Here is a 14,536-nt window from a genome sequence, read left to right on the forward strand (position 1 = left end):
CACATCTTTACACAAACAAGAATGCATGCAATGATGACAAGACCAAAAGATGTGTCTTAATAGGTAAATACAGCTTACATACGAAATAAAAACTTAACGACCGAATTTATTGTGGAATTTTCTCAGTTGATGGTGTGAGCCACTGCCACTAACACTAATAACTAAATTTATGTCGGCCGTCTATCATTAGGTAATGTATTTACAACTCTCTTTATCAGGTACCTCTAGTACAATATTTGCTTAATTTGGGGGCTAGATGGCGCAGTAGGTATTTATCGAAGCATAGTATATCATAAAGTAATTTGTTTTTTTATATACCTTTGTGTGATTTGCACACAACTAGCCAGTGTCAACTAAATTATTAAAAAGTATGTTTATATCCGTTGTCTAGTACCCATAGTACAAGCTTTGTTTAGTTTGGGACTAAAAGCGTAGTGTAAAATGTCCAAGGATATTTATTAAAAAAAAAAATCTTTAGAAGTTATTCATATTATGATAATGTATGTTTCTAGCAAACGGACAACGCTCGGTGGGTGCTGCACAAGATCTTCCTGCTGTCGCCGCAGTTTGCTCTCGGAGACGGATTGCTCGAAATCGCCAAGAACACTATACAAGCTCAGGTATATTTCAATAACAAACCTGCCTATTGACATAAGGAATATTTTATGAACTCGGTTTGACATGTTAATTTGAAATAATGTTTTTTTTTGGTCAACACAATAATAGAGCACTGTTTTGAAACCTACCGGAGTGTATCAATCTTTGCGATTCTTGATCTGTATCATCCACCTCGTATTTCTTTAACGGGGCGGAACCTGTGTGGATGGTAGCTACTGCCTCCCCACCAGATTTTGTCTCTATAGCGATGGAGTTAAAATAAAGGGACGTGTAAAACCCTATTTGCAGGAAATGAATGACCGCAATCGCACCTGATGTTAAGTGAGACGCGGTCTAGGATAGTATTTTTTTTTTAATCCACAACGAGGAAGCTTTTTGCCTGTACCTCACCTGATGGTAAGTGACGATCAGGCCGATGGTGGAAGCGAGCTTCACCCGGAATCCTCAACCACAGAGGAACTGGCTATCTTACCTCTAACTGCCGGAACACAACAATGCTGTTAACATTGTTGTTATGGCGACCGACTTAGGTAAGTGGTAGCTAGCCAGGCGGACTTATAACAAGCCCTGCCACCAACCAAACCGAACAGAAAAATCTGCCCCCACTGGGAATCGAATCCGGGACCTCTGCGTCTGAAGCAGGTGGTCTTACCAATAGACCACAGAGGCGGTTAAGGTAAAACAGATCTGTTCTGTAAGTGCCTATTCACTCTCGCCTCGACTCTTTAATAACAGTTTATGTATGTAATCGTTCTCCAGGTGCTAGCACGCTTCGGCATGGACACGTACAAAGACCCGTTGGGTTCAGAGCTGCTGCTGGCTCACTACGCCTCCCTGCTGCTGGTGGGCGGCCTGCTGTTCCTGCTCAACCTCGCCGTCGAGCACCAGTACTTGGAGTTCCTGCTGCTCAAGTGAGTGGTTCCTTCGGCGTGACACGTACAAGGACCCGCTGGGCTCGGCGCTGCTGCTGGCTCACTACGCCTCCCTGCTGCTGGTGGGCGGCCTGCTGTTCCTGCTCAACCTCGCCGTCGAGCACCAGTACTTGGAGTTCCTGCTGCTCAAGTGAGTGGTTCCTTCGGCGTGACACGTACAAGGACCCGCTGGGCTCGGCGCTGCTGCTGGCTCACTACGCCTCCCTGCTGCTGGTGGGCGGCCTGCTGTTCCTGCTCAACCTCGCCGTCGAGCACCAGTACTTGGAGTTCCTGCTGCTCAAGTGAGTGGTTCCTTCGGCGGGGACACGTACAAGGACCCGCTGGGCTCGGCGCTGCTGCTGGCTCACTACGCCTCCCTGCTGCTGGTGGGCGGCCTGCTGTTCCTGCTCAACCTCGCCGTCGAGCACCAGTACTTGGAGTTCCTGCTGCTCAAGTGAGTGGTTCCTTCGGCGTGACACGTACAAGGACCCGCTGGGCTCGGCGCTGCTGCTGGCTCACTACGCCTCCCTGCTGCTGGTGGGCGGCCTGCTGTTCCTGCTCAACCTCGCCGTCGAGCACCAGTACTTGGAGTTCCTGCTGCTCAAGTGAGTGGTTCCTTCGGCGGGGACACGTACAAGGACCCGCTGGGCTCGGCGCTGCTGCTGGCTCACTACGCCTCCCTGCTGCTGGTGGGCGGCCTGCTGTTCCTGCTCAACCTCGCCGTCGAGCACCAGTACTTGGAGTTCCTGCTGCTCAAGTGAGTGGTTCCTTCGGCGGGGACACGTACAAGGACCCGCTGGGCTCGGCGCTGCTGCTGGCTCACTACGCCTCCCTGCTGCTGGTGGGCGGCCTGCTGTTCCTGCTCAACCTCGCCGTCGAGCACCAGTACTTGGAGTTCCTGCTGCTCAAGTGAGTGGTTCCTTCGGCGTGACACGTACAAGGACCCGCTGGGCTCGGCGCTGCTGCTGGCTCACTACGCCTCCCTGCTGCTGGTGGGCGGCCTGCTGTTCCTGCTCAACCTCGCCGTCGAGCACCAGTACTTGGAGTTCCTGCTGCTCAAGTGAGTGGTTCCTTCGGCGGGGACACGTACAAGGACCCGCTGGGCTCGGCGCTGCTGCTGGCTCACTACGCCTCCCTGCTGCTGGTGGGCGGCCTGCTGTTCCTGCTCAACCTCGCCGTCGAGCACCAGTACTTGGAGTTCCTGCTGCTCAAGTGAGTGGTTCCTTCGGCGGGGACACGTACAAGGACCCGCTGGGCTCGGCGCTGCTGCTGGCTCACTACGCCTCCCTGCTGCTGGTGGGCGGCCTGCTGTTCCTGCTCAACCTCGCCGTCGAGCACCAGTACTTGGAGTTCCTGCTGCTCAAGTGAGTGGTTCCTTCGGCGTGACACGTACAAGGACCCGCTGGGCTCGGCGCTGCTGCTGGCTCACTACGCCTCCCTGCTGCTGGTGGGCGGCCTGCTGTTCCTGCTCAACCTCGCCGTCGAGCACCAGTACTTGGAGTTCCTGCTGCTCAAGTGAGTGGTTCCTTCGGCGGGGACACGTACAAGGACCCGCTGGGCTCGGCGCTGCTGCTGGCTCACTACGCCTCCCTGCTGCTGGTGGGCGGCCTGCTGTTCCTGCTCAACCTCGCCGTCGAGCACCAGTACTTCGAGTTCCTGCTGCTCAAGTGAGTGGTTCCTTCGGCGGGGACACGTACAAGGACCCGCTGGGCTCGGCGCTGCTGCTGGCTCACTACGCCTCCCTGCTGCTGGTGGGCGGCCTGCTGTTCCTGCTCAACCTCGCCGTCGAGCACCAGTACTTCGAGTTCTTGCTGATCAAGTAAGTTGTCCCTAACATATAGATTTTGGTTACTCTCAAAACTAGAGTGAGCAACCCTATGTTAGAGTAGAGCGAGCCTATGCGCCTGGTGTGGAGGCGGCTATTGATGAAGTCTGACTGCCGAGAGACACTAGACAAAATAAAAAAAAATATTTTTCGATGCTCACCGACGAGCCGCGTTGTGTCTTATTATTAATTTTATTCTTTATCACGTAACTACATTGTAACGATTAGTTTTGTACGGCTAACATGAAAAACTTTCGAGTTTGAATCGTTTGCTTTTTGATAAAATTCGATACCTTCGAATTAAACGATAATATGACAATTTTAATTCTCAAAATAAGTTTCGTGCAATTATTTCTCATACTAAGTTCACTTTACGACACGTCCACAAGGGCGCTGTTGTAGTTTTCGTACTAAATTTTTTGATGGTTTTCGATTCGAATTCGAATGTTTTTCATGCTAGCCGTACTGACCCTGTTAAAGGTTTATTTAGATACCAACAGAATCTTCTGTATTATCGACCTCATTGTTGAACCCTCGTCTGCGCTTCCGCAGGTTCCGTCGGGAGTCGATCCCGCCTCTGACCGGCGCCGAGTTGGACGAGTTGGAAGCGTTAGGCGCCGGCGCGGAGCGGCGCCGCGTGCGGACGGCGCTGGCGCACGCGGACGCGCCGCTGCGCCTGCACACTATTGGCAACATCAACGCCGGTGAGTACACGACCAAATTTTAACTATTGATTTTGCTTTCCCTCCCACCTCTCGTTCCCACCACTGCAACTCCTGTGTATAGTCTGGTCCGTGAGCACGTAGAATTTTGTCCAATGACCCCTAGCTACCCATCCTTATCGCTCGCGCGTAATTATGTTACTGTTGCGCTCGCACACTCACTGCGGGCGCCCCTCGCACAGTCATTGGACAAAATTCTACGTGCTCCCGGACCAGACTATAGCCAGGATCTACGGCTTGACCGCCATAAAAACCCAACCAATTCACCTGATGAAAAGTAGAAAGTGGCGGAAGGTAAAAGTGAGCTTCACACGGAATTCTGAACCACAGAGGAACTGGATATCTGCTGGCCGCTTTGAACACAATAAGGACCATTCAACTGGAACTGGAGTTTGAGAGTTTTGCTTGCTTTTAAGAAATTTGGAAAGTGTTATTTGCAAGCAGGCTAACAGCTCACATAGTAGGTCCCCATAGTTAATGCTAGTGTATAAATTTTCGTAAAGGCCAAACTCCTAAATCCTGGATTTACAGAATTTACAATGATGGGAAGGAAATGTAAGACTAATCTTGACTTACACCTATTTCAAGAGCAAACAGCTGAACATACGCAATCGTGTAGTCCCCTACTATCTATTTTTTGACACTATTTTTATCTTACATCTGTCTATAATAGTACGTGATTGCTTTAGACTAATTTGTTATTACTTCTGATTTTAAATTCAAAAGCTAAATCACTTTTGTTTTGAGGCAATATGAATTGATTAACAAATTTGTAATTAACGTTTATTCAAGTTTTCACTTAATTTTCCCAGGTTTCGTAGACACAGAGGGCAAGAAGAACTCGCTAAGCAGCATGGTGTCGGGCCCGCAGGACGTGGCGGCGTGCGTGGGGCTGGGCAAGGCCTACTCCACGCGTGGGCCCGGCGCCGGCCGCGTCGCGCTGCGAGACCTCACGCTGGGCATACCGCCGGGACAGGTGAGGATCTTTTTTTATAAGGAAGTTGGTAATTATCATTAAAATCACCACCTCTTATTATTTCTGTAACACATTTGTTTGTAATTCCTAAAATAAATGAATAAAATAAAATAAATTAAGGCTCCGATAGTGGTCACATCATTATCATCATCATTTCAGCCATAGGACGTCCACTGCTGAAAATAGTCCTCCCCCAATTATTTCCATAATGGCCGGTTGGTAGCGGCCTGCATCCAGCGCCTTCTTTTTCATATCTTCGTCGGTTCATCCTGTAGGTGGACGTCCTATCACATATTTTGTCTTTGACAAAGTAGCATTCATGACAGATTTTGTGATCGCTAATTACAAAATTAATTAGCGATCACAAAATCTGTCATGATGCTGAGTGGATACCGTTTCGGTGACACGCACATTTCCTACTCTCTTTACTTTTGTTAAATATTTTTGATTTGTGTCGCTGAATAAAATATTTCATTTTCATTTTTTTTCAATTAAATCTGACAGTTTTAGTTCAAGTTGGCCAGTTAATTCTTGCGAGTCGCTTGTGGTGCCAACTAAACCCCTAATTTTCTTTGAGTAGTGTAGGCTAAATCCTGCATTTGCCTCGTATCGAGAAAATCGTTCTCCTGCAGTAGAGACTAAATAACCTGAGGTGGAATTGTGTAAAGCAATCGTAATCATTTGACAGTTCATAACGTACGATAAAGTCAGTTAAACAAAGCGTTTGACAGAATAATCGTACGTTATGAACTGTCAAACGATTACGATTGCTTTACACAATTCCATCTCTGATGATTTTATAGTATGAAATACAATGAATGATTGAATATTGATGATAATGATCCGCAGTGCACGGCGCTGCTAGGCGAGAACGGCGCGGGCAAGTCGACGACGTTCGCGCTGCTGACGGGCCAGGCGCGCGCCTCCGCCGGCGAAGTTAGGTTACGAGGCGACGTCTCCGTACGCTCCGGGTACATTAGTAAGTCATATCCACTATCTAATATCTTTTATTAAAGATATTTTGAATCAGACGTCAGTGTAGACGCACACTGGGCGACAGTCACGGCGACCAGACAATACATGTATGAAACTAGCGGCTGCCATCGACTTTGTACGCGTGGATCCCGTTTTACACCCTTAGGGATGGAGTTTCGTAAAATCGGTTCTTGGCAAATGTCTACACCCTGTAAGGAACTTTAATTTATTTTAATTTTAATTCTTTTATAGATATTGATTAACATGAAAAGGCATCCAGGTCGCCGCGACTGTCGCCTAGTATGTGCAGTCGCTTAAGGTAAGTGCCCCCTACTTCGGTATATTAAGGCTCTTACGACTTTAACATTTTATTTAAAAATAACCAAGCATGATACCAGTATGAAAGCTTTTGTATGCTAAACTTTGGTCTTTTGACAGTAACTTAATACATAAATTATAGTTATATAGTTTGAACTTTTTTTAATATGAATTGTTCTGCGGACCTCTTGTTTGGATCCTGTTTCGTGATAAAATTTTGCTCTGTTTCTAAGTTCGTGAACTCATGTCCCCTATTTCGGGATAAGGTTTTATGCATCGAGTTAGGATATTTTAATAATGATTAAGGGTTTAATAAATTTAAAAACGATAATATAAATTTTGAATAAATGTATTGTGTGAAATTGACGATGTTACTTACCTGAAATATGTATGAGAAATAATGTGAGTCTAGCTAGGTACGTACCTACGTATAAAATTTTGATTTGTTAATTCTAACAATATGTGAAAATATTTATATAACCATTACAAATGTGGGGAGGACTTCTCCCCCCCCCCCCCCCCCCCCCTCGTACCCATACAATTTTGATTTGTTATTTCTGACCGATAAGTATGTGAAAATATTTATACAAGCCATTAGAAATGTGAGGGGGGGGGGGCTAACCCCCCCTTTCCCCCTAATCCCACCCCTGGAGCTGCTTCAAGTGAGGGAATGAAAATAACTTCAGATACGCCAATGACTCATAATAAAAAGTAAGTAATTAATTAATTTCTTAGGTAGGTAAGTATTCAAAACTAAAAAAAAACGGATTCCTTTGATGGTTTGTGTCATAAAAGTACCTAACACTATACATTTTCATATCACGAACTTGGAAAAAAAGTAACAATAATACGGTTTCTTGTTTCGTGATACTGATTATTCCAAATTCCCCAAGTAAAATTCATGGATTATTGTCAAATTGTGTTAATTAACTATTATCTATCTCATATACAATACAAATAAACAAAGATAAATAAAACAAATCGAATTGAAACCAAAATTAGGTTGGTAGTACTTGTGCTATTTATCTTAAAATTGGTCATTTATGTGAACTTCAAACTCGTGTCATATAAATTCTAGTGAACGAAACATGTACCGAATTTGGGTCATTAGAAACTTAAATAATTGCATTATTTGTTTCATAACTTACATTTCAATTATCATAAATAATTATTTAAAAACCAAGCATCAAAACGTTATCCATAATATCCTTGATTCGGTAGTGTCACGAAATAGGGGACACCCGAAAAATAATATGTACGCTATTTCGTGAGTCAATTAATCGCAATTTTAAAAGAATTCTACGTTTTCTTATAACTTTTTTCCAAGCCAAATCAATTGTCAAGGAACACATGAAACCACTATTATAAGTTTTATTCAAATGGACGTTCCTTCGCCTTTCTATAAGCTTAAGAAGTTGGAGTGCTAATCTTACGGTGAGAGCAACCTTTGCACGCCCCACGGCTGTTTTTGGCTCTCTGAGAGTTTGAAGCTTCGTATTGCTCTCATTTTTGGCGCCACAATGTTGGTACTTGGTTTTTTAGATAGCTTAAAGAATAGAGTTTTTGTAGTGATGAAGAATTTTTATAAATAATATTCCATTTTCTTATTATTTGAGCTAGAAAAAAAACTTACGAACTTACGTACTATCACGAACTAGTAGCCGTTTACCTTAGTCGTATTTATTAAAATGTTCTAGCGTTAATAATTTCAAAAAATCGAATAGCTTGAGGTGGGAATCGAACCCACGACCTTTCTCTTGCCGGGCGACCGCCTGTCAGTCGTATGTTTATAAGGCCGCTCAAACAGTTTTCTTTTTATTCAACCTGTTGGGTTGGGTTTTTTTTTATTGGTGGTGATCTTTGCAACACAGGAGTTGCAGCGGAGTGAGCGGAAGGTAGCAATAGTCTTGAATTACGGGACTATTTCCACTTCTCTGATCTAACACCTAACAGTGGCATTTAATGTAATACAAACGTGTTTACTCTGCAGGTTATTGTCCTCAAACCGACGCCGTGGACCCGCTGCTAACCGTGAGAGAAACGCTGGAAATATACTGCACGCTGCGGGGCATCGCTGAGCAGGAAGAAGTGAGTATTCATTTTCAAAGTCAAAATTTCTTTATTTGTTTAGACTAATAAATAGTTCTTACAAATAGTCATTTTGCTCTTAAGGAGCCTCTACATGTCTCATAATCTATTTACTAGAGATGGGCCGACTAGTCGCCGACTAGTCGGGAAAGCCGACTATTCGGCATCATTTGTAGTCGGCCGACTAGTGACGACTATTCGGCAAAATATGCCGATTATAATCGGCGCATTACAAAAATAAATATGTGAATAAAATAAAACTCATAATCACCAAGATGAATATGAGGTAGACCTAGGGCGTTTAGCGAAACCACTTTTTACTGCAAAAATCAGTTAAAAGTGGTTTCATCTGATTTAAAATTTTGGCAATCAGTCTAAATTCTTACAAAGTTAAGATTAATTAAAAATACCAGGAAATCATCATAAATGTGTAAAGTGTATGCAATTTGTCCATATAAAAATGATGACACTTTTTTTGGGGAAAAAAATGCATGGAATTGCATACCTACCCTGCGGGGAAGTGGTTGATTATGTCAGGCTACTCTCATGGGAAGAATGAGGAATACCTACACAAATAGCCCCTGAGCTCCGTCGATCGCCTTAGTTTGAAGTACTATGGGAATCCGGACAAAGCCACCAACTATCACAGTCCGTCCCGGCAATTGCCCACCTGTATGGCGGGCCCTGCCTATCAGACGGTGGTAGTAGTCCGTGCAATGCAGGCAGACCCTACCCCCACGCCCTCAGCTCGCTGACCATCACCGTGGAGAGTGGAAAGGAATCAGTGGGCCTAGAATGCGCGCCGCGATAAGCCTTTTTATCAATTTTTCCCACACATTTTGACGTCTATAAGAATTTCACGCGCATCCTAGCCCAGCAGGAGGCGATCATTATTATTACCTCCTATTTGACATCTACGTTAGGTACTGTTAGGTTAGATTGTAATGTTGCTTTTTATTTTTTGTCATATTAAAAGTTTTATTTCTCAAGAAGTAATACTCGTATTATCTCTTAAGAAATCTAGATATTCTTATTTCTTTGAGAAATCTAGATATTATTCTTCGGACAAGTAGGTATTAGAATGATCGGCATTGCCGACTAGTCGGCCGACTAATCGGCAATTTGAAAACCGATTAGTCGGCTAGTCGGTTAGTCGGCAAAGACCATAGTCGGCCCATCACTACTATTTACCCTACCAGCGCTTCGAGACCAACATTTGGCAAGTGCTGAGAAGAAGCGCCGCAACAAACTCGGTCACCACTGTCTGTCGGTTAATATAAATAAATAAATTTTCATTGCTCGCATATAATTAAATTTTTTTTATGCTAGGATAATGAGCTATTTTTAGGTATGCTAGCTGGCGCCACTAGTATGGTAGGATCTCATTCTATAGCAGGGGTGGCCAACTTGATTAGACATAAGATCTACTGTTTACTAACGAAACGAAACTCACAAAACGAAATCTTAAATGAAACAGCATAGTTTAGTACACAATAATGTAGTATTTTTTGCCTTGCCACGATCGACTGGACTAATATTCGCGTTGGGTTGGCCACCCCTGTTCTATAGTGACGCCATCTGGTGAGTTCAAATACGGTAGCCGTCATTGATGTTACTAATCTTTCGTAGTTTTTTGAAAACTTCTTATTACCTATCAGCAAATGTTACTGAGCCTGTCCAGATGACGCGTTTTCACTCGCGCGATAGTGAGGTACTAGAGGTTCATACATTTAAAGGCCGGTCGCCGAGCAGATAGAATTTCGTCCGATGACCCCAAGCTACCCATCCTTATCACTCACACGTAATTATATTGCTGTCGCGACTGTGCGACGGGCGGCCGCAGTGAGTGCGAGCGCTCAACGACCGGACTTTATCCAAATGCAGTCGCGTATTTTGTCTAAGTAAGAACCTCGATCGCGTAAGTAAAATCGCGTCATCTAGACCAGCTCTTAACCAATCTGGCTTGGAGTGAGAAGCAGATACTTGACGTGAGTGCCCATTGCAGGTGATAAAGCGCACGCTGGCGTGGTTCGAGCTGGCGCGCTATGAGAACTCACGAGCGGGCGCACTGAGCGGCGGCAGCCGGCGACGTCTCTGCGCCGCGCTCGCCTTCATGAGCCGCTCGCCGCTCATCCTGCTCGACGAGCCCACCAGGTAAGGAACTGCTTTACTCACTTAGGGCCTTCACCCACAGCGTTAGTCTCATTTAATAAAAAATTTGCAACGCACTACAGCAGCGTTTGCATCGCGACAGAAGCTCTTTTATGTGGGTGAGGGCACACAGTTCGCGACCGCATTGCGACTCCTCCATCAGGTGTGTATACACGCTACAGGACGCTACATGACGCTACAGGACGCTACATGACGCTACACGACGCTACATGAGGCTGCTAGACGCTACACGGCATGACCAGACGCTACAAGACTATAATATAACACGACAAGACGACAAGCATTCTGGATCGATGTGGACGCGCAACAGAATCGCTACAAAAAGTCGCCATGGGCGAGGGGCCTCAGTTTGCGGGCACGAAACTGGCTACGGGCAAACGATGGCGGGGCGACGCAACGGCGAAGCGACGGCGATGTATACAACAACATGGATAGTATATGATGACGCGCACGAAACGGAAGGTGGCAGAGCGGGGTGATCGCAAAACTACTCCTCATCACCGCCGCTCCGCCGTCGCATCGCGTCGTCATCGCTCAGTCGTCACCACATTCGTGCCCGCAGACTTAGCGTGCGTGTTTGCTTACACACTATACCGGCACCGGAGCTACTGCACACTAGCTTCCCTTAGATTAGTTTCCATTCAACTTATAGGCTTGTAGAACCCTAAGGTCGCATGAGACGGTAAGTTGTGTTTTGATTCGGGTACGTGAAAGGATAAACGTTTCTTTTTTTCAATAAGTTTATTTAAGTTCAAAGCCTGAATCTTTGTTTGTATCCAGCGGCATGGACGCCGGCTCCCGCGGCTGCGTGGCGCGCAGCGTACGTGCGGCGTGCGCGCGCGGACGCGGCGTGCTGCTGGCCACGCACGCGCTGGGCGACGCGCGCGCGCTGCGGGCCCGCGTGGCGCTGCTGCGCGCCGGCCGCCTGCGCGCGCTCGCGCCGCTCAGGGCCTGCCTGCACAGGTCAGTGGGAGCACGCGGCGTGCTGCACGACGCACGCGCGGGGCACGCGCGCGCGCTGAGGGCCCGCGTGGCGCTGCTGCGCGCCGGCCGCCTGCGCGCGCTCGCGCCGCTCAGGGCCTGCCTGCACAGGTCAGTGGGAGCACGCGGCGTGCTGCACGACGCACGCGCGGGGCACGCGCGCGCGCTGCGGGCCCGCGTGGCGCTGCTGCGCGCCGGCCGCCTGCGCGCGCTCTCGCCGCACAGGGCCTGCCTGCACAGGTCAGTGGGAGCACGCGGCGTGCTGCACGACGCACGCGCGGGGCACGCGCGCGCGCTGAGGGCCCGCGTGGCGCTGCTGCGCGCCGGCCGCCTGCGCGCGCTCGCGCCGCTCAGGGCCTGCCTGCACAGGTCAGTGGGAGCACGCGGCGTGCTGCACGACGCACGCGCGGGGCACGCGCGCGCGCTGCGGGCCCGCGTGGCGCTGCTGCGCGCCGGCCGCCTGCGCGCGCTCTCGCCGCACAGGGCCTGCCTGCACAGGTCAGTGGGAGCACGCGGCGTGCTGCACGACGCACGCGCGGGGCACGCGCGCGCGCTGAGGGCCCGCGTGGCGCTGCTGCGCGCCGGCCGCCTGCGCGCGCTCGCGCCGCTCAGGGCCTGCCTGCACAGGTCAGTGGGAGCCCCCAGCATAGCGTGCTCTAGTGTGCCTTCTTATTCGTTACGCTCTTGGCAGAGCGGTCGTGGTTACGTTGAGGCGTTGTTCACATCGTTGTAAAGACGGATAGAACTCTCCGCACGATCTATTGGCAGACTGTCTGGTGCAATCACATAAGCAGTTTCCCACTGCTGCTTTCACTTGGTCGGTCCAACGCATTGGTGACCTGCCACGACTGTGTCTACAACGATAACAATTGTTCGCCGTCATTGTGAGAGGCAATAGTCACCAGCAGTCACTGCGAGGCAGCTGTCACGCGCAGTCAGCGTAAGAGGCAGCTGTCAAAGCTCGAGGCAGCTGTCACTCGCCGTCACCGTAGAAGGCAGCAGTCACCGGGCGAAACAGCGTGTTTGGATAACTGCCTTCTACGATGACGGCGCGTGACAGCTACCAGCTGTTTCGTACGGTGACTAGCTGCCACACATACTCACCGGAGAGGCAACAGCAACTGTCACGCGCCGTCACCATGGGATGCAGCAGTCGCCGCGCGAGGCAGCTGTCACGCGTCGTCAACGGGAAGGCAAGCAGTCACCAGACAACTGCTTCCCACGGTGACGGTGCGTGACAGCTACCTCGCACAGTGACAGCTGCGTCCCACGACGACGGGGCGTTACAGCTACCAGGCCTTGTCTTCGAGGACGAATTCGTCGCGAATGTCACCGCACGAACACGAGCATATGTTGCGTCCAGAGAAGCGATTCGAAACGGGAGTGTTTGGGGAGGGATTCGGGCATTTACTGGACGCAACACTAATATCTCAACTCAAGCGTAATGCACGCGATTTACGCGCGAATTTTCAACTCACGCGTATCATGTGGACGCAATGTATTGGCTGCTAAAGCCTGGTCCGTGAGCACGTAGAATCCCGTCCAATGACCCCAAGCGACCCATCCCTATCGCTCGCGCGTAATTATGTTGCTGTCGCGCTCGCACACTCACTGCGGGCGCCCGTCGCACAGTCGCGACAACAACATAATTACGCGCGAGCGATAGGGATGGGTAGCTTGGGGTCATTGGACGGGATTCTAGTGCTCACGGACCAGGCTTTAGCTGCCACACATACTCACCGAGGAGGCAGCTGTCATCGTGGGAAGCATCTATCACGCGCAGTCACCGCGCGAGGCAGTTTTTACACGCAATTACTGCACCGTGGGAGGCAACAGCAGCTGTCACGCGCAGTCACCGGGGAGGCAGCAGTCACTAGACAGCTGCCTTCAACGGGGACAGCTGCCTTCAACGGTGACGGCGTGTAATAGCCGTCTCGCGTAGTGACTGCTGCCTCTCACGCTAACGGCGCGTGACAGCTGCCAGTTGCTTCGCACGGTGACGGGGCGTGACAGCTACCTCGCGCCATAACAGCGCATGACAGCTGTCAGGCCTTATCTAAGAGGGCGAATTCGCCGCGAATGTTACCACGCGAACACGAGCGTTATGTTGCGTCCAAAGAAGCAAATTCGAAACACGAGGGTTTGAGGAGGGATTCAGTAGTGCAAAATAGTATCTAAATTTTACCGCTCCATGATCCCTACATGCGTGCACCGTCGCGTTCGGGCGTTTAATGGCAACACAGAGGTCTCTAGTATCTCAACTCGCGCATAGTTTCGCGCGAGTCGAGTTTGGCGTAGTGTCACGCGATTTACGCGCAAATTTTCAACTCGCGCGTGTCTTGTGGACTTGGTTGCTAGTATCTCGCCGACGCGAGTATTTTATGCGCGTAAGATTCGCGACGTATTCGCCCGTCTGGACAAGATCTCAGTTGCTTCGCACGGTCACAGCGGTGACAGCGCATAACAGCTGCCTCGCGCAGTGACTGCTGCCTTCCACGGTGACGTAGCACGCATAGATGACCCACGCTGAACTGTCCCACCAAACTCAATGACAGGGGGGCGCTACCATCGTTCAACTATATGGTTTCCAACATGGCAAAAATCGGAACTAGCGATCCGGTATTGACGGTGGCGCCCCACTGTCATGCATAGGACAGTTTAGTATTTTGGAACTATAACAGCTAACAGTTTCGCACGGTGACAGCTACCTCGCGCAGTGACGGCAGTGCCAGCTGCCTCACGCGATGATACTTTGATGCCCCCGCGTGTGTTAACCACTGCCCCCCTTAGGTTCGGCGGCGGCTACGTGGTGGAGTGCCGCGTGGCGGGCGGGCGCGCGCGCGCGGTGTGGGCGCGTGTCGTGTCGCGCGCGCCGCACGCGGCCCTGCGCGTGATGCACCACAGCGCGCTGCACTTCCTGCTGCCTGAGCACGCCACGGGTGAGACTGCA

General features: G+C 49.4%; 1 protein-coding gene across 1 annotated transcript in view; it reads left to right on the plus strand.

Moving 5' to 3' along the window:
* LOC135081356 (uncharacterized) overlaps positions 1 to 14,536 on the plus strand; it is a 150,195-nt gene that overhangs the window by 133,090 nt on the left and 2,569 nt on the right. Inside the window, exons 60-68 of the mRNA XM_063976075.1 lie at positions 513 to 620; positions 1,378 to 1,529; positions 3,907 to 4,058; positions 4,889 to 5,052; positions 5,902 to 6,031; positions 8,336 to 8,433; positions 10,439 to 10,587; positions 11,386 to 11,568; positions 14,377 to 14,525. Coding sequence (XP_063832145.1) covers positions 513 to 620; positions 1,378 to 1,529; positions 3,907 to 4,058; positions 4,889 to 5,052; positions 5,902 to 6,031; positions 8,336 to 8,433; positions 10,439 to 10,587; positions 11,386 to 11,568; positions 14,377 to 14,525 — 1,285 coding nt within the window. The remainder of the gene's footprint in view (positions 1 to 512; positions 621 to 1,377; positions 1,530 to 3,906; positions 4,059 to 4,888; positions 5,053 to 5,901; positions 6,032 to 8,335; positions 8,434 to 10,438; positions 10,588 to 11,385; positions 11,569 to 14,376; positions 14,526 to 14,536) is intronic.

Source organism: Ostrinia nubilalis, chromosome 19 (genome assembly GCF_963855985.1).
Source record: "Ostrinia nubilalis chromosome 19, ilOstNubi1.1, whole genome shotgun sequence".
NCBI classification, from domain to species: domain Eukaryota; kingdom Metazoa; phylum Arthropoda; class Insecta; order Lepidoptera; family Crambidae; genus Ostrinia; species Ostrinia nubilalis.